The 20,258-nt window shown below is 39.9% G+C and overlaps 1 protein-coding gene across 2 annotated transcripts in view; it reads left to right on the top strand.

Moving 5' to 3' along the window:
* Positions 1–20,258, top strand: part of trit1 (tRNA isopentenyltransferase 1) — an 83,864-nt gene that overhangs the window by 27,303 nt on the left and 36,303 nt on the right. Inside the window, exons 2-4 of one of the 2 annotated variants that reach the window (XM_062990734.1) lie at positions 8,328–8,471; positions 19,415–19,510; positions 20,090–20,232. In XM_062990734.1, coding sequence (XP_062846804.1) covers positions 8,328–8,471; positions 19,415–19,510; positions 20,090–20,232 — 383 coding nt within the window. Of the gene's footprint in view, positions 1–8,327; positions 8,472–19,414; positions 19,511–20,086; positions 20,233–20,258 lie in introns of both variants that reach the window. The other variant, XM_062990733.1, reaches the window with a different exon arrangement.

Genomic DNA, 20,258 nt, shown 5'->3' with positions numbered 1-20,258 from the left:
TATAGTTAAGACCCTACCTATTCATGGCTGTAAAAATTGCATCACAAACCATGAAATGACAAGTATCCCATGTAATATGCAATTTGCTGTGAAATTCAAAATGTAAGGTTTACGTTTAGCGATTTAACCTTTTTCCATTCGCATAGCGTCCAAGTGTCTCACATCTCAAAATGTTAAAGTATAAAGCAGCTAAAAATATTACTTGGGTAACTGAGTTTGGAAACCTCCCAACCAGTTCTTGGGGGTGGGGGGCTTGGTGGGGTGTCAACACAAGCGAGAATTTTCGAAAATGAAGCCTCGCACTGTTGCTGAATGTTCTAGGCTTACATTCTGCCACCTAGGTAGGCTGTGCTGTGTATTGTAGCTTCCACTGATTCTATCATTTAATTTATGAGTGCTAATTAATGACTGTCAGAAAATGTGGCAAAAACGAGTTCCGAGAGCACATTTTCCCGTGAATTTAGTAGAGCCCTACCAATATGCTGCGTTCTTCTTTTTGCTGCTTTCTAAGAAGAATGCAGTGGGGCTGCAGAAATGGGCCGAGTGTGCCGTTAAGTGTTGTGCCTGTATAATGAACCAAATGCGTTAAAAGATCGACCTCATGAATGATTCATTGTGCTGGATTTATGAAGGCATTCCCTGATGGGAAGTACAGATGGGTAAGGAAGGTGTGGAGCGGTGCAGAGGGAAGTGATGGAGAGAGTCTTTGCTTGTTAAGGGCTGGAGGTCAGTCAGGGCATGCTGGTGTCTTCTTTCATTCTTCATCTTCTCAAATCTTTACATTCTGTTCACTTATTGTTTCTCCTTCAAAGCTCATTGTCTTACTCCTGAACTTATTTGTAATAAGTTGTTCCGTCTGGTCTTAAGTCCACCTAAAAATCTGATGTAGTGGTGGGCGGTACATTCGGTATACCATCTTTGATTCCTTATGCCGTATGGACTTTTGAAATACTGCTATACCATAGCATAGATAGTACAAAAGATGTAGGCTTCAGTAGGCAGCAAATCATATAATATTGTTTGCCATTAACAGCGCTATGGAGCGCTGTGCAGATTACTAGTTAGCCAGGTAGCATTAGCATGACGGTGTTAACCGATAAGAAAGGTTTTCTCGAGATCGTGAAAAAAAAAACAGATGGAGGATGAACAGAAACAGATGGAGGATGAAGAGAGGAAGGCCAAATATGCACCGGAAGAACCTGCCAAAGAAATGAGCCGTGTCGGCAGTTTAGAACAGACTAAAACACTATATGCTGTACGGTTTGTCGAGCCACGACATTATGAACGCCGTAACAATCCACATATGCAAGACCTGATTCCTCTATAGACAGTCAAGAAAGAAGCTTTCAGAGCAATAATTAAAACACTGGATTCCAGGTATGTCTTACGGGGCAAAAATACTTCAGGTCAGTTGCTAAACCAACGTTATAAGCGAACTGGAAGCAGAGATATTTAAAGTCGTCCACTTTACTACAACAGACCTGTGGTTAAGTTGTACAGTGGAGTTTGCAAACGTCATTTTATTTGTTAAAGGCAGAGCTAAGAGTAATTGTATAATATGTAAATATTAAATAAACAATAAAATTTTATATATTGCAACTTCGTGTACTGATTCCATCATACACTGATCAGCCTTGTTTCTACACTCATTGTCCATTTGATCAGCTCCACTTACCATATAGAAGCACTACAGAAGTTCTACAATTACTGACTGTAGTCCATCTGTTTCTCTGCATGCTTTGTTAGCCTCCTTTCATGCTGTTCTTCAATGGTCGGGACCCCCACAGGACCACTACAGAGTAGGTGTTATTTAGGTGGTGGATCATTCTCAGCACTGCACTGACAATGACATGGTGGTGGTGTGGTAGTGTGTGTTGTGCTGGTATGAGTGGATAAGACAGCGGCGCTGCTGGAGTTTTTAAACACCTCACTGTCACTGCCAGACTGAGAATAGTCCACCAACCAATAACATCCAGCCAACAGCACCCCGTGGACAGCATCCTGTGACCACTGATGAAGGTCTAGAAGATGACCAACTCGAACAGCAGCAATAGATGAGCGATCGTCTCTGACTTTACATCTACAAGGTGGACCAACTAGGTAGGAGTGTCTAATAGAGTGGACAGTGAGTGGACACGGTATTTAAAACCACCAGCAGCACTGCTGTGTCTGATCCACTCAAACCAGCACAACACACACTAACACACCACCACCATGTCAGTGTCACTGCAGTGCTGAGAATGATCCACCACCTAAATAATACCTACTCTGTGGGGGTCCTGACCATTTAAAGAACAAATAAATGGACTACAGTCAGTAATTGTAGAACTACAAAGTGCTTCTATATGGTAAGTGGAGCTGATAACATGGACAGTGAGTGTAGAAACAAGGAGGTGGTTTTAATGTTATGTAGAAGTCAGTAGAATAAGCCACAGATATACAAAAAGTCCCAGTCCTACAAAAAAAACCCGTGATATATCACGAAACCGTCAGAATCTTAAAAAAAATACCGTGATACAAGTTTTTGGTCATACCGCCCAGCCCTAGTCTGAACATATTTTCTCCTCCATAATTCTTTCTTTTTACCAACTCTGTGCATCTTTTCCATCCCTTTTGTCTTCTTCCCCTTTTGTCTTCCATCCTTCTCAGTAGTTTCTCAGAGTCTCTCACCCCTCCCTCTTTCTATCGCTCTGTATTAAGAGCAGCTGTCTCGTGCATGGCCTGATGTTGGGTGTGGACGGCAGGCCGGCTGCAGTCATCCAACACTGAGTCCATTGTCTGGCATCGGGTCGACGGGGTGTAGAGGCCAACCCAGGCCTCTGTCCCTCGCTTTCTCTAACTTAGACATCTGCACAAAGAGCCGCTGGTCCCACCACGTGGAGCCACGCTGCCTGAGCGCTCACACACGCTTCCCTTTTGTATGTCTTTCTTTTTCCTCCACTCTCTTGTGGTTCTCTGTGAGGGAAGAGCTTGCATTCAGAGGCGTACATTCTCACGCTTCACTCCTATGCAGTCCGTGCTAGTGGGAGCTGTCGCTTATTTCAGACCAGCAATGCGGCTTTTATTTCAGCTGTAAACTGTAGGCTTCTATATTTCATCATGACAAACGACAGTCATTCCTCTTCGCTTCCTGTAGACTGGTTAGACTTGAAAGGTTTCATTGAAGGCTGAGAAGCGACGCAGAGCGGAGATCAACAATTCAGTGTAGTGCGCATAGAAGCAGCAGGTGTCCGTCCAACAAGTGGTGATTGGTTGGATTGTGTGGAGAATTAAGTATATTTATCAAGTCTTTGGGTGTGTTCGAAAACCTTACATTTACATTTTCGGCATTTAGTAGACACTTTTATCCAAAGCGACTTACAGTACTGTGACTATACAGTCTAAACAATTGAGGGTTAAGGGCCCTACAGTGGCAACCTGGCATTGGTTGGGCTTGAACCAGCGACCTTTGGATTACTAGTCCAGTACCTTAACCACAAGGCTACATCTGCCCCAACCTTGTGAGCTGCCTTGCTGTCTTACTGTCTTACTGCCTACATAGGGAGCCGCCTAAGTAGAGAGGATTCTAATAAGTCATTGACTTATAAGGCAGGTTATTCGAACGCACTACTTAGACAGCGATTCTGTCAGTTTTCGCAGTTAGCCTCATGCCATTCACACCAATGGGATGGGGTGACACTCCCTCCATGTACTGAAAACGGTTAAATTGTCGCTGACACGTCTGAATTTGCAAATAAACAACAATTGTGCACGTTTATACAAATTAAAAATCAATAATAATTTATTTCCGTTTGAAAATAACTCTTATAGCGTTTCTTTGCGCCGTCCGCCATATTTTTTATTTTTCTGTAAGAAAAGTTGTGCTGTACTGAATGCTGGGATTGCCTTTTCCGTTAAGGCAGCATCGGATCCTTGCTCGTTATTCTGTCAAAAATACAGTTCAAATTTAAGGAACCTTACTAGGCAGCATTTTAAGGCATCAAGGATTCGAACAGCCTACTTCTCGGAAGCGCGTGTAGGATGACGTGAAATGCTGTCTATGTAGAGAGCTCACTAGGTTTTCGAACACAGCCTTTATCACCAAAGCACATACACTGTATGGTCTAATGTATGTGGACGCCTGACCTTAAGCTTGTTGGTCTTTCCATTCTCAAGTCATTGGCATTAGTATGGGGTTGCCCCATTTCTACCTTTCTGCAATCTTCTTACCGTCTTAGCTGTGCTATCAGCCTAGTTGAGTGCTTAGCAGACACATTGCTTGTGTCTAAGGCAGGAAAGGACTGAAAGGGGAAATACCTGTTGGTGGAGGAATATAGAGAAAAGAGCATGATCCTCTTGTCTGATAGGGCTCTCTATAAGACTCTTTGTTCTAAGGATGCATCACTGGCCTTTGTAAGGAAGCTGCCGGTAGGTTTACATGAACCTTAGGAGGTGTGTGCTAGCTTGTGTCACTCCTTGGCAGTGATGGCATGGTGCAAGTGAGTCACAAGAATGCTTACGGCAGTTGAATATTGGCAGAGAAATATATGCCTTTGATCTTTGACTTAATATTACATAATAAGATGTGGATTTGACCTCTGTTCCACATTTAGCATAAAAAAATAATGTTTAATATAAAAATAATATTCCTTGGTTTATGCAATACTGCTGCACTGTGGTCTGTGCAGATCTCTGAGGCAATATAAAGGGTGACATCTATGCAGAGGTCTTCATACACCTGCTGCACATGTTTCCAGAGATGGTTTAAAGCAGGGGTTTTCAACCTGTGGAGTACTTGTCTGGGGGGGCGCGAGTGCCTGACTAGGGCAAAACTAAAGCAATTCATTTTTCACCCACATATTTCATTAGTCCCACTGACCACACACACACGCACGTTTAATGTTATTCAGTTCAATTTGAAAAAAGTTCACGGTTGGCACACGAAGGCGGGCGCATGTCCAAAAAGGTTGAAAAGCCCTGGTTTAAAGGCCAGTGGTAGTTTAGCAGTCAAGTAGTAAACCATTGACCGGAAGGTCACTTGCAAGGTACAATTGTTGGGACTATGAGCAAGGTTCCTACCCTACATTCAAACTGGCAGTGTTTTTTTTTTTTTTTTTTTTTTTTTAATTATGATTATTATTATTATTATTTTTTTTTTTACTGCATGTCACCTGAATCACTCATAGATCTGTGTTCACACAGGAAGCGTCGTCATCACCTGTGGGCATTTGGTTGCCAGGGTTTAACTGCTGCCAATAAAAGAAGCAAATGCCATGGCAGTACAGTGACTTTACTGACTAGTATCTACAGAATGTAAAGGGGAAAAAAAACCAATTTGATCACAAATCAGATTCCTTCCCACCCAGTTTTTACCACTGCTAAAAATAAAAATCCTGGAGGGAAATTGCTTGTTTATAAATTCCATCCCTGCATAGTGCATCACTGCCTGTGCAGTCAACAACCATTTGATGTTCTTCATTAATGTCAAAAATGTAGAAGCTTCCACATACATTTGGCTTATATTCTAGCTACTCACACACATATCTACATATCCTTGTGGTAAAGCAGCCTGTCACACCATGCGTAACATATTCAGGGGGCTTATGCTGTGAACAAATCCCATTCATAAATCATGTGGTCTGCACACAAGCTCACTGAAAGCAAATTCCAGACCACTAGAACAGCAAGGAAAACTTCCACTGATCCTCAAACATACTGAAATATAGATTCAATTGGTGTTGGGTGTGTGTGTATATACGAGTTGTAAAATATTCAAGTTGCACCATTGTGAAACATTCCATAATAATCAGGTGAACTGGTAACAGGTGAGGGAATTATAGTTGGGCATAAAAGGAGGATTCACCAAAGGATCAGTATTTACAAGGAAAATGGGTCTTGGCTATCCACTTTGTGCTAAACTTTGTTACAGAGGACTCATATTTTGAATATTTCGAACAGATTAATGACTCCCTCACAAAGATGAAAAGAACCATCCAGAACATTGTCAGTAAACGATGCAAAAGCTAACATCTATCATCTGTATGGAGGTGCATCAGTGCCCATGACTGGGTGACTTGCATATGTATGAAGATAACATTTAACACCTAGACATACACCGATCAGCCATAACATTAAAACCACCTCCTTGTTTCTACACTCACTGTCCATTTTTTCGACTTTACTTACCATATAAGAAGTGCTTGTAGTTCTACAATTACTGACTGTAGTCCATCTGTTTCTCTGCATGCTTGTTAGCCTCCTTTCATGCTGTTCTTCAATGGTCAGGACCGCCACAGGACCACCACAGAGCAGGCAGGTATTATTTGGGTGGTGGATCATTCTCAGCACGGCAGTGACACTGACATGGTGGTAGTGTGTGTTGGGCTGGTATGAGTGGATAAGACACATTAATGCTGATGGAGTTTTTGAACACCTCACTGTCACTGCTGGACTGAGAATAGTCCACCAACCAAAAATATCCAGCCAACAGTTCCCCATGGGTAGTGTCCTGTGACCACTGATGAAGGTCTAGAACTCGAACAGCAGCAATAGATGAGCGATCATCTCAGACTTTACATCTACAAGGTGGACCAACTAGGTAGGAGTGTCTAATAGAGTGGACAGTGAGTGGACACGGTATTTAAAACCACCAGCAGCGCTGCTGTGTCTGATCCACTCATACCAGCACAACACACACTAACACACCACCACCATGTCAGTGTCACTGCAGTGCTGAGAATGATCCACCACCTAAATAATATTTGCTCTGTGGGTGGTCTTGACCATTAAAGAACAGCATGAAAGGGGGCTAACAAAGCATGCAGAGAAACAGATGGACCACAGTCAGTAATTGTAGAACTACAAAGTGCTTCTATATGGTAAGTGGAGCTGATAACATGGACAGTGAGTGTAGAAACAAGGAGGTGGTTTTAATGTCATGGCTGATCGGTGTATATGTGACAAAGGCATTCTTCTTTGTAGACCCAGTGTGTGTGAGTGGCCTGCCTGCAGTCTAGATCAGTCTTCTATTAGTTCTTCAATTGATATCCTCGGTTTCCAAACTATTAAAGACAATAATTTACACAGTAATAATTAACACAGTGCTAAACACGCCTAAGTCTCAAGTTTGTTTGAGTTTACTGCAGTCATGAAATACCAAATTTGCTTCTATTTATAAAATGCAATTCAGATGTTCAGTGTAAACACTGGAAATCTTGTCTTTGTACTATTGTCAGTTCAAGATAACAAACAAACCACAGAAAGATTCTCATTTAAATTGCATTTTGCAAACTGTCTATAACACAGATTGGGTCTTATTTCAGGATGTCAGCTGGATTTACTAATTGATCTTAACATCCTCCCACATCACTGTCAATGCCACACTTAAGCTTTACCTCAGGCCAGACAGTGCCTGTTTGCTGTGCTTTCATCATGGAGCCATGCAGCACCTCGTAACCCTGCAGTGGAAACCCATAACTTACTCGATTGATTGAAAAATTAAGCATAGCTCTGAAATATAGAATGAACCGACCCACCTTGTGTTTTGGGTAATGTATGTGATTCTGTGGGGTTAACAGAGGGGGTTAACAGAGAGCATAGGGGCTAAGATTAGGCTATACAGGCATGCTGCTCACACCCCTCTGAGACGCTGGAATGGACTGATGTAGCTGATGTATCGATCTGTCTGCTGTTTCCTCTCCCTAACACACATCCAATCAGTCTTTCTTAAAATAAATAAATAAATAAATAAATATGCTGCCATGGTTATCGTTATGCTGTTGAATGCATTCTTTACAGTTTACACTGGATTTATTTCAGTTCGCCTAAATTGTCTGTAATTAGAAAATTAAAATTCATAAGCCTGACTTTTATTGATTAATATGAAAATGATTATTTATTGATGGTTATCGACTCGACTCGGCCCCGAAGAGGAACCTTGGAGTGCAGGCTGAGGCGTTTAGAAGGTGCTGGCAATCGGAAGCGAAGCCGCAGTATACAGCTTAGTGCTGTGTGGTATTGATAAGACGACGTGTGCATTTTTAATCAGTCGTAGCACTGGGCAGAGTGAAGGCAGGAGCCTAGGTCAATATTTTACCTCTGGAGAGGCAGCTAGCACAGCAGAGAGAGGGCTCAGCTGAGGAGAATTTTAATAATTCAGAGTGTTTTAACACAAGCTTGGAGCTAAGCTAATAGAATGCAGGATAGCAATTATCTCAAGCATGACAGGACTTGAACTAAATGGCTAAATATAGGCTGGTTTATGAATTTACTGTAGTTATTTAATAATCTGTTTACATGGTTACATAACCACTTTTGGTGTTTGATATTCCTGATGTATCTTTCTTCAGGTTTATAAAGGTTTGGATATTATCACCAATAAAGTGACAGCAGAGGAGCAGGAACAGTGTCATCATCACATGATCAGCTTTGTGGATCCTCTAGTGAGCAGCTACACAGTGGTGGACTTCAGGAACAAGGCTTTATCACTCATATCCTTTCTGTTACACAGTTTCATAACCTTCAGCAGAGTAAGACTTTACACCATCAAAGGTTTGTGTTTAACAATTTAACATTTTTTTATTTGTGTAGCGTTGAAGTGCCTCACGTTTACTGGTTAATTTGCACCATGAGGCGGTCCTAGCAATCCTACGGCAGTTCAGTTAGCAATCGGTTAGTCAAAATGTCCAAGATGTTGAGGTCTAAAGCAGCTAAGAACATGACTCGACTAAGTTTGGAAAACTCCCAGCCAATTCTGTGGACGTAGATGAAACCAAGGACGAGAATTTTCTTTGAGACTTCGACGCTGAATTATTATTATTTTTTTATTATAATTTATTTTTTTATGCATTTTCTCCCTTTGTTCTCCCCCTTTAGCGCGTCCAGTTGCCCAATTGCATCATGCTTCCTCTCTGCATATGCCGCTCCCTGCTCTGACCGGGAGATCGAAGCTAACCCACGCCCCCTCCGACACGTGGGCAGCAAGCCGTATGCATCTTATCACCCACACATTGATGAGTGTTGTGCCACCTAGCGTTGTGTACGGAGAGACACACCCTAAGAGCACTCTTTCCTCATTTCTGTGTAGGCACCTCTAATCAGCCAGCAGAGGTCATAATTGCACCCCTCTGACAGACACCCTATCTGGCTTAGTCAATGTGTTAAACATGGCGTTAAAACTTAAATAAATAAATAAATCTGGCTTAGTCCCGCCCATCTGAACAACAGGCCAATCGTTGTTCATGTGGCTGATGTATTCGAGATCCCAGCTCTGGTTGCAGAGTGTGTTTTTACCGCTGCGCCACCTGAGCGGCCGTTGCTGAATGTTGTAGGTTTACATTCAACTGTTAAACTAAGCTACGCTGTGTATTAGCGCTTTCATTTCTTCTATCATTTAATGACTGCAGTGAAATCTGTGATTTTTGAAAAAAAGGTCCATGAAATTAAGCACACTTTCCCGTGAATTTAATAGGGCCCTAGTTATGAGCATGTGCTAGCCCTCTTTTGAAGTTTTGGTATGAAACTGTAAGAGCCAAAATATAATACACATGGTCCACTAATTAACTGACACTTATTGGGTCTGTTTGGAAACCTAGTGAGCTGCCTACTGCCTATCTAGGCAGTTGCCTAAATAGAGAGGATTCTAATCGAACATCGAAACTCATAAGGCAGATTATTTGGATGCACTACTTACAAAAATCTAGTGAGCTGCCTTGCTGCCTACTGCCTACCTAAGTAGAGACGGTTGTAATAAGACATCGAACTCATAAGGCAGATTATTTAGTCGCACTTCTTAGAGATTACTTCAATTACATCACAATTACAGTTAACACAGTTAACCTCAGGCCAATCAAACCATTGGGTTAAGGTGGCAGAACCCACTAGCATGCCAGCGAACATCTCCCGCCGTGTACCAAAAATGGTTAAATTGTCCCTCTAAGCCTGAATTTGCAAATAAATGACACTTGTACACATTTATACAAATTAAAAATCAATTACATTATTTATATTTGTAAAGATCGCCATATTTGTGATTTTTTTTTTTTGTGAGAAAAGTTGTGCCACACTGAATGCTGGGATTGCCTTCACTGCTAAGGAAGCATCGGATGCTCCCTCGTTATTCACTGGGATTATAGTATCGAAATAAGGCACCTTGGTAGGCAGCATTTTAAGGTGTCTAAGACTTTAGACAGCCTTTTTCTCGGGAGCACATGTAGGATGATGTAAAATGCGTCTAGGTAGAGAGCTCACTAGGTTTTCAGACAGATCCATTATGTAACTTCTGTTTAAAATGCGTGACTAGACATAGTAGTCGCCTGAGCACCTGACACAAGCAGATTATGGGTCCGGGCTATTGTTAATTGTATCTGCTAGTGTAACCATTACCATATTGGTGGCCATACACACATCCATGCTGCAACTGGTGGCTCCTTCACTACAGTCAAAACGGTTTTTGTATTGATTAGTGTATTTTAGTGCATTTGACAGCTTACATACCCGTGAACATAATGGAGTACTTGAGGTCCCATGGTTATTTTGATCTTGCAGACTTAAAGGCATTCCCTGAAAGTACCAATCTTCTAATGTTGTTGCTGTTTTAAAATTACATTTGCCTCAGAACAGTTATTTGAATCGATTTTAAGTTTGTTTAAATGTGGCGTTTTGAGTAATAGATCTAGGAATCAATTATTTTTCTTAGTTTTCTCCAGTAATTCTGCATCAGTGCACAGATTTCTCCTTATTCGATTTTTGAGGATAAATACCCAAAGACGCAAAGAAAAAGAGAGCTATTTAGTAAGTTAGTAAGGTTAGTATCTAACATGTTAAACTTTGTGCCCATCAATGCATCTAGAGCTGAACTGATAGTAAATTAATATTGATGCTGATACTGGCACATGAGCAATGTTGTTATTTGTATTGGCAATATTGTCTATGATTTGGATTATCCAACAAGCTTATGGTCAGATACCCACATTTACATTATTCCCTTTAAAAACTTTTATTTAGTTATTATTACATTTACATTAACATTTTACATTTTCAGCATTTAGCAGATGCTTTTTATCCAAAGCGACTTACAGTTGTGACAGTATACAATCTAAGCAATTGAGGGTTAAGGGCCTTGCTCAATGGACCAACAGTTGCAACCTGGCAGTGGTGGGGCCTTGAACCGGCAACCTTCTGATGACTAATCCAGTACCTTAACCACTAGGCTACAGCTTCCCTATTATTAACTTTTATTTAAACTGACTCATCTAATGTGACTTATTCAAAGTGACAGGGTATGTTTGAAAATCTAGTGGGCTGCCTTAGTGCCTACTGCCTAGCTAGGCAGCTGCCTAAGTAAAGAGGATTCTAATAAGACATCAAACTCATAAAACAGATTATTTGGACACACTTCTTATATAGTGATTATGGCAATTACATCACCACAGTTTTCGCTTGCTTAGCTAACACAGTTAGCCTCAGGCCATTCAAACCAATGTGCTGAGGTGGCACAGCCCACTAGCATGCCAGCTAACATCTCCCTTCATGTACCGAATACGGTTAAACTGTCACTAGCAAGCACAAATTTGCAAAATATAGACGCTTCTACACCTTTATACGAATTTAAAGTCTATGAGAATTTATTTACATTTGAAAAGAACTCGTTGCTCTGCCATATTTGTTATTTATATATATATATATATTTTTTTTTAGAAAAGTTGTGCCGCACTGAATCAGATTATCGTTCAGAATTAAGGCACCTCAGTAGGCAGCATTTTAAGGCATGTAAGAATTCGGACTTCTTATCGGGAGAGCGCGTAGGATGATGTAAAATGCGTCTATGTAGAGAGCTCAATAGGTTATCATACAGACTCTTAAAATTGTACCTGAATCCAATAAAAGCATATGCCCAACAGTGGCAAATCTATCACTAAAATCCAACAAGAGGTTGAAGTTGGAACTGTAGGATTATTGTATCCAAGTGATTTGATTATTGTAATACAGTTATTGATAATGAGCCTGTTATAACCTGACAGTTAATTGTGGTTGTGTAAAAACACAATCAGCTCAAAGTCTGTAATAAGGCATTTATGTAAGGCACTGGCAGCTTGACAGTTAAGCTCTTGGGCTGGTAATCAGAAGGTTGCCAGTTTAAGCCCAATCACTGCCATGTAGCCACTGTCGGGCCCTTGAGCAAAGCCTTTTACCTTCAATTGCCTGAATTGTATTCAGTCGCTTTGGATGAACGCAACAGCTAAATGCTGCAAATGTAATAATTTACATGCCTAAGTGGCACCCTAATTCCTAATCGAATCATAGGGACATGCTCTTGCATATTTTCTTACATGTCATTTTAAAAGCTGTGGCATTTCCAAATACATAAAAATATGGCCCTTAACTGTGAGCTGAGCATCATGCACGCGGGTATATCCTCCTTTTCCTGTCTGCTTTTGCTTTTGAGTTCAGTGGGAAGCGAGCACATCGAGGGGATATTATTAGATCCTTGAGATGCTCTGTGTCTGCTGGTGAGGTAGAGTGATGACTCTGACATTGAGGGCATTATACAGGCATGTACAGACTAAAACAATCTGTATCTCTGCATAATGTACAGTGCATGTTCCTTCTAGTATTGATTTAGCACAGTAAATAGATTTACACTAATGTTCCCCACCTGCTCCAGTACAAAAATAAAACGGCCCAATTCATTTTCATTTTATCGCAGGTGTCATCCTCATTCAGAGAGATAAAGCTCTCTCCTGCCTCTTCCTCCCTCCTGTGTATTCGTCAGCCTCTTTTCCTTGAGAGCTCGGTAATGCAGGGTGGGGATGGATTGTGTTGGTGTGTTGGAGGATGAGTACTTATGGGCTTTGCATTCTCATCTAATTACTCCAGGGAGACGGGCGACGAGGCCTCTGCTGATCTTTATAATAATCTCCACAGCAGACTAAAGGAAGTGGTAATTGCCAGATCTGGGCTGGCCGGATTAATTTTTGAGCCTTTTGAGTCATGTTGATTCTAAAGAACAGTGTTGAATCAGAGGTTTGTTCTACTGTTGCTGCCTTGTGTTTTAAAACCTGGTTTTGCTGAGTGAAAAATGTTGTGTCATAGGCATGTGAATGTTTGGGGAAAGTCTTTTTAACAGGTTATGTATTGCAGAGAAATAATTTTAGCCTTTTAAAACCCTTTCCATAAACCATCAGAGGAAAAAATTGCAGAAATGATCATTTTTAAAGTCAATGCATTAGGAAATATAATACTATTCAGATTATGTTTTGTCAAAGTTCTTAATGCCCCTTTTTAAGAAAATCCTGTGTTCGATTTCTGCAGTCCGGGTCCTTTTTGTACGGCGTTTGCGTAGGTTTCCTCCAGGAGCTCCGGTTTTCTCTCACAATCCAAAGGCGTGCAAGTGAGGTGAATTGGAGATACATGACTGTGTTTAACATTAAACTTGTGAACTGATGAATCTTGTAACCAGTAATTACCTGTCCTGTCATGAATGTAACCAAAGTGTAAAACGACTTTAAAATCATAATAAATAAATAAATAAATAATGCCACTTTTTATGAATAACAGCGTACTTTTCAGTTTAAATGCAAATCCTAGTGTTCGTCTGTATTATTGGACAGCAAGGTGTATTACATAGCCAGTATCTCGTAGGGGGGGGGCTACCCCACTTATTATGTGATATTTGTCAAATACCTCTTTCAATCAAACATACTAACTGACTGCCCCAAATGCTGTCGAGAACAACAATATATAGCTATACCAAAAACTATGGAAAAATGTTTTAACCAAGACAAAGTAAAAAAAAAAATTGGTCCTAAAGAATGCATATAAAACATCATACTTAAACAACGCTTGACAAGGGTTATAGACTGATATAAGATTACCTACTCTTTTCTGTCATAAATATAGCACTTGTGTAAACATAGCGTAAAACATCTAAATAAATAAATAAATATTACACAGCCACAGTTCACTTTTACCACTTACCCAGAGAAGATATATTATAGGATAAAATTAAAAGGTCTTTTTACAGAATGTAATGTGCTCTCTGCACTCATCATTGATACACTGCGCTCATAAACTGTTGTGATTTTTGGTTTTTATGCCTTGCAGGTTTAATCCATGGCTAACGCTTCCTTGTTGTCTGGACAGTGTTTACAAACAAATATTGTCATTTACAGCTGCATCCCAAGCACTAGAGTACACATCTTAAGCACTAAACAATGCAAATAGGGAGCAGGACCAAGTCTGCAGCTCTGCATGGCTAGTGTGGGGGTGGTGCAGGCAGCAGGGAAACTGCAAAACAGTTTTATTTTCTTATATATGTTTTTTTCTTCTGGTCTAATCAGTTCCCAGTTGAAGCGAGTTTTATTACCATAATAATTGGCTTTCCACCCACTTTTAATTTTTAATTAAATTACATTTCAACATATGTATATATACACTGATCAGCCATAACATTAAAACCACTTCCTTGTTTTTACACTCACTGTCCATTTTATCAGCTTCACTTATCATATAGGACCACTTTGTAGTTCAACAATTACTGACTGTAGTCTATCTGTTTCTCTACATACTTTTTTAGCCTGCTTTCACCCTGTTCTTAAATGGTCAGGACTAGGGCTGGGTATCGCCACTAATTTCCTGGATCGATTCGATTTCGATTCACAAGGACCCGATTCGATTCGATCTTCGATTTTCGATTAGATTTTCGATTCAATTTCGATTCAACACATTTAGGCATATTTGAGTTACATTAACAGGTTTTGTTTAAATATGTACAGATGTTCAGAGAACGAATGTGATAATTGTACAAAACACTCATTATTAAAAATATTTGTATATTTTGTTTACATAAATAATTAATCCAAAACAGAAAACAGTAACGTTCATTTTTTATTATTATTTTATATGTCTGACACGCTACAACATTGTAAATGTAATGTAAACATACACCTGGCTGTTGAACAGCTTATGCCAAGTTTACACTACACGACACTCTGATTAACACCTGGTCGCTGTGATGTTCACACTACACGACTGATCAGCGATGGGGGGTTTTACACTACACCATCTATCACCAGGGAGAATCACAGGCGAGCTTCTCTGGTCTCCAAAACTACATTTTGTCACGAAAACACACGTGAGAAGTGATGAAAGGTTTAATGATACCACGTCCAAACATGCACATCAACAAGTAGCGAGCGATCAAAGTTTGTGCGCTGATGAAATAAATGAATCTGAGTGGATTTGGCAACACGAGCAGCATGGATCGTTCTGTAGTGAGTTGGAGGTTAATAAATATTTTGTTTTGTAGAGAACGATCATGTCAGAAATACTGTAAAACTCGCGTGTGCTGATGTATTCTGATAGAAACTATATTGCGCTCCACCTGTTTACAACCTCTCCCCTGTGTTTCCCCTCGCTGTTTCTCACATTGATTGAGAGCCGAGTTTTGATCGCAGAGCGAACACAGAGTTCCTCCCGAATCCAGAGCCGAGCGAAAATCAGTGCAAAAAGTTGTGTAGTGGTCATAACTTGAGCTTCTGCCATGCTAAACTGATGTGCAGGTCAGATCTCGTTGCATGAAAAAACACTGGCTGGTCACGCGAAATTAAAGGGGGTAACAATAGTAATAGATTTCCGTGTGCACCGTAAAACGGGGCGTATTTAAAAGATCGATCTCGCGTTTATATGAATCGATATCGGATCGTTCAAATAAAGATCGATTCGAATCGAAAAATCGATTTTATAAACCCACCCCTAGTCAGGACCCCCACAGGACCACTACAAAGTAGGTATTATTTGGGTGGTGGATCATTCTCAGCACTGCAGTGACAATGCCATGGAGGTGGTGTGTTAGTGTGTGTTGTGCTTGTTTGAGTGGATCAGACACAGCAGAGCTGCTGGAGTTTTTAAATACCGTGTCCACTCACTGTCCACACTATTAGACACTCCTACCTAGTTGGTCCACCTTGTAGATGTAAAGTCAGAGACGATCGCTCATCTATTGCTGCTGTTTGAGTTGGTCATCTTCTAGACCTTCATCAGTGGTCACAGGACGCTGCCCACGAGGTGCTGTTGGCTGGATATATTTGGTTGGTGGACTATTCTCAGTCCAGCGGTGACAGCGCTGCTGTGTCTTATCTACTCATACCAGCACAACACACACTAACACACCACCACCATGTCAGTGTCACTGCAATGCTGAGAATCATCCACCACCCAAATAATACCTGCTCTGTATTTGTCCTGGGAGAGTCCTGACTATTGAAGAACAGCATGAAAGGGGGCTAACAAAGTATGCAGAGAAACAGATGGACTACAGTCAGTAATTGTAGAACTACAAAGTGCTTCTATATGGAAAGTAATAATATATATATATTAGTTACTAGGTATTTAATAAACATAAATAAAATAAAATGGTCATCTTCATGTGTCCAGTAGTGTAATGTCCTTCTAATTCTAAAGTCTCAGAATGTCATTAACTCAGTAGGTCTTAGCTGACTCATTAGGATTCTTTGGCTAGGTCAAGTGTTGTCGTTATGAATTGCCAGCTGAGTAATTAGTTAGAGGACTTCTCAAGCCTTGCACTAACACTTAACCCTTATTAAGCAGCTGACTAAGGGTCTGAAAATGAGGTATATATAAGCTTCAAAGCAGAGAAAGGTTAGAAAATATATCAAAGCACTTCCAATTGGCAATTGTATTAGCAAAGTACAAAGCAAAACCCCCGTAGTACATGCAGAAAGGTATAACTGCCTCAGAAATTTCAGAGGAACTAAAAGGGTGCAGCATATGGTAGGAGAAAACACAAAGAAGAAAGTGCATACACACCTAGGCAGCTGTTAAGCAGGGGTGGATCTTTTTTGCTTTAGGCTTGTTTTAAAGCTAGTGAGACAGAAATTATAGCATAGGTGAATGGAAAAATGTCTTCTACCAACTACAAGCACATTATGCAAAAGTTATCACTAGCTGCTTTTAATGAGCTATTTAAGAAATTGTTAGTAAAATTTAACCATGCCCAATATCTCATTACTAGAAGAGTTCTGCAAGGAACAGTGGGTAGAATATTTTACACACAGCATTTACAATTTACAATTTATGTTTATGTCTGGGGTGGCTCAGTGGGTAGCACTGTCGCCTCACAGCAAGAAGGTCCTGGGTTCGATCCCCAGGTGTGGCGGTCTGGGTCCTTTCTGTTTGGAGTTTGCATGTTCTCCCAGTGTCTGCGAGGGTTTCCTCTGGGAGCTCCGGTTTCCTCCCACAGTCCAAAGACATGCAAGTGAGGTGAATTGGAGATACAAAATTGTCCATGACTGTGTTTGACATTAAACTTGTGAACTGATGAATCTTGTGTAATGAGTAACTACCGTTTATGTCATGAATGCAACCAAATGATGTAAAACATGAAGTTAAAATCATAATAAATAAATATGTTTACTTCTGTTTCAAGTACTTTAATAAATGTGGATTAACATTTGCATATAAATTATATTTATTCAAAAACAGTTTACATTTATTCACTTCAAAACAACAAAATATGTATTTAGGTCTGGGGTGCCAATACATTTTCATACATCTATACAAGATAGTAAATGACATTCTATTCCTATGTCAGACTATCCATGAAAAGCCATTTTTGCTCAATGACTGACAGTTTGCAGGACTTATATTCAGCAACAGGATGGTAGTATTCACTCACTCACTCGCTCACAGTTAGCAGGTGGAATTATGTGCACTGTAATAGTTTGTGTGTATGCTTGGATTATTTACCTTTGTGCTTTTTTTCCAGTAATGCTTTATTTATTATTACATAAAAACTATGTATCAGTCTCAAATAGAGCAGTACAGAAAACCCTCGCTGAAGAACTAACTGCTTCATTACTTAACTGGTTGCACCACATTTTGTGGTAATGACTGCAGCTCTGCATTTTTTGTATGTAATATTACTTTGTTACTGTGGTTTTTTTTTATTTTATTTTTTTTTTTTTTATATATAATTAGATCTTCATGTACTGCCACAGCCTATCTATTGGATTAAAGGCAGAACTTTAATTAGGCCAAATTTTTATGCCTATTCAGATTTGTTGGGGCAAGTGATAGCTCAGTGGTTAAGGTACTGGATTAGTAAACAGAAGGTTGCCGGTTCAAGCCCCACCACCACCAAGTTGCCACTCTTGGGTCCCTGAGCAAGGCCCTTAACCCTCAATTGCTCATTGTGTTCCGCTCACTGTGTAAGTCGCTTTGGGTAAAAAGCGTCTGCTAAATGCTGAAAATGTAAATGAAAATGTTTCTTGCGTTTGTATTTTAGATTATTGTTCTGCTGCCTAGCCTTTTAATGTCTCAGCAGCTCATGGACAGATGAACTTACATTCTTCCTCTGAAATTTCCTGATTCCTGAAGTGGAATTCATCATACTCTTATTGATAGAAAAATAGAATGTTCATTCATACTTCTTATATGTTTAGACATAAGACCCTTGATGTCAAGAAAGTTACCGTTTTTGATGTCTGTGGATAGTAGATTATCCCTGAACGTTGGCTGCTCATCCATGGTCTTTTTTGGGTCACGTTTGATGTTTTTGCCAAGTCTGTTTCATATTATAGGGTCATAATTACTGATTTTATATGAGGCCAGAGACCTCTTGTGACTTCTGAGTGATTTGTTGGTGTTTTGGTTTGTTTCATCCATTTAAAGGTAACAGTTCTCACTATGGATTAGTGAATTTAGCTTTAAACAGGACTTTTTAACCATTCTGTAGTGTACCTTTAAGGTAACTGTTTGACTTGGTAAGGTTTAAAATAAGTGAGATGTACATTTTGAAAGGCTGACTAAAATAAAGTCTGTCGAGGTTCAGTTAGCAAAACTGGCTTACCAATAGTGCACATGTCGATTGATTGATTTAACTTTGGTTGCTTGTTTTTTTTTTTAACAAGGGTGATAATATGCTAATATGCATGCTAGATAACTTTGGTTTCTTGATAAATCCAGTGATGTTTTACAGAATGTGTCATTAATAAACTTGGTTGGATGGATGGATGGATGGATGGATACTTTATTAATCTCGAAGGAAATTATGGCCTCAGTAGCAAGTTACATAAATCAAAAGTAATAGTACACACTACAAAGATTCACATTATACAAACAAGTATCTGTATAATCACAACACAATACAACAACAGGGCCTGAGGTGCTGTATGTACATATGGAGGTGTTATTTTGGTATACATCGTAAGGCTGGTATAGATTGTAAGTATAGATATGGTATAGATGTGGACTTCAATCCATTTGTAACCTATGAAAAATTAAGTTCCAATAATAAATGGTCTCACTATTTTGCTGTGGTTGTTAGGCTAACATGTCTGTTAGACTGTGGTCTAGCAAAAAACAGCCTTATCTGCTTTTAGTAAAGTCACAAAAATGTCCTTAACACATACACATAGAAGACATGCACCGCAGAGAAAAGCTTCCAATCGTCGTCGGAGGCACAAACTACTACATTGAATCGATTTTATGGAAAGTGCTTGTGGACACTGGGGTAAGTACATGAGCAAACTTAATTTCAAGATAAATTGGGACACTTTGCTAAAATGCTAAAAAAAAAAAAAAAAAAAAAAAAAAAAAGAAGAATCTGTGATTTGTTAGTTATCTTAAATCTTTATTCAGTGGACGAATTTACAAAGAAAAGGAATTGATTCCTTGGGAATTTGATTCCTCCAACACACTCAGTTGGGACAAAGGCATGTCTACCACTGTGTTACACTAATGTTCTGTTAATAACACAATTTTTGTTTGGGTATTGAAGACACTAATTGTTACAGCTTTGGAAGTGGAATCTTAGTTGCTTGTTGCTTGATATGATACTTCAGCTGTTCAACAGTCCATGATTGTCGTTGTCTGAATTTCCTCTTTATGATGCACCATAAATAATAAATGAGACAAGGCACACTCTCTATGAAGCCATGCTGTTGTGAGTTTGCTATGGCTGTATAGCTAACAATTAACTTGTAACTTGTTGCATCATTTTGTTTTCAATTGTAGCAAATTCTACCCAATTCTCTTCTGAATCAGTGAAGCTGCTTTTGTTTTGCTTATCTGTTCACTTGTTGGTCAGCAGCAGGAAAAGGCCATGGTTGGTTCCTCTATCCCAAAGGATGATCTGGAGAAGCTGGGCGGTCCTGAGCTTCACAAGCGCCTGATGGATGTGGACCCAGATATGGCGTCCCTGTTGCACCCCAATGATGCACGAAAGATTGCAAGGTAGCTGTTGGTGAAGGTCAAAATGC

Source organism: Trichomycterus rosablanca, chromosome 2 (assembly GCF_030014385.1).
Source record: "Trichomycterus rosablanca isolate fTriRos1 chromosome 2, fTriRos1.hap1, whole genome shotgun sequence".
Taxonomy (NCBI): Eukaryota; Metazoa; Chordata; class Actinopteri; order Siluriformes; family Trichomycteridae; genus Trichomycterus; species Trichomycterus rosablanca.
Note: the sequence above shows the minus strand (reverse complement) of the source record. Positions and strands in the feature narration are given on the sequence as shown.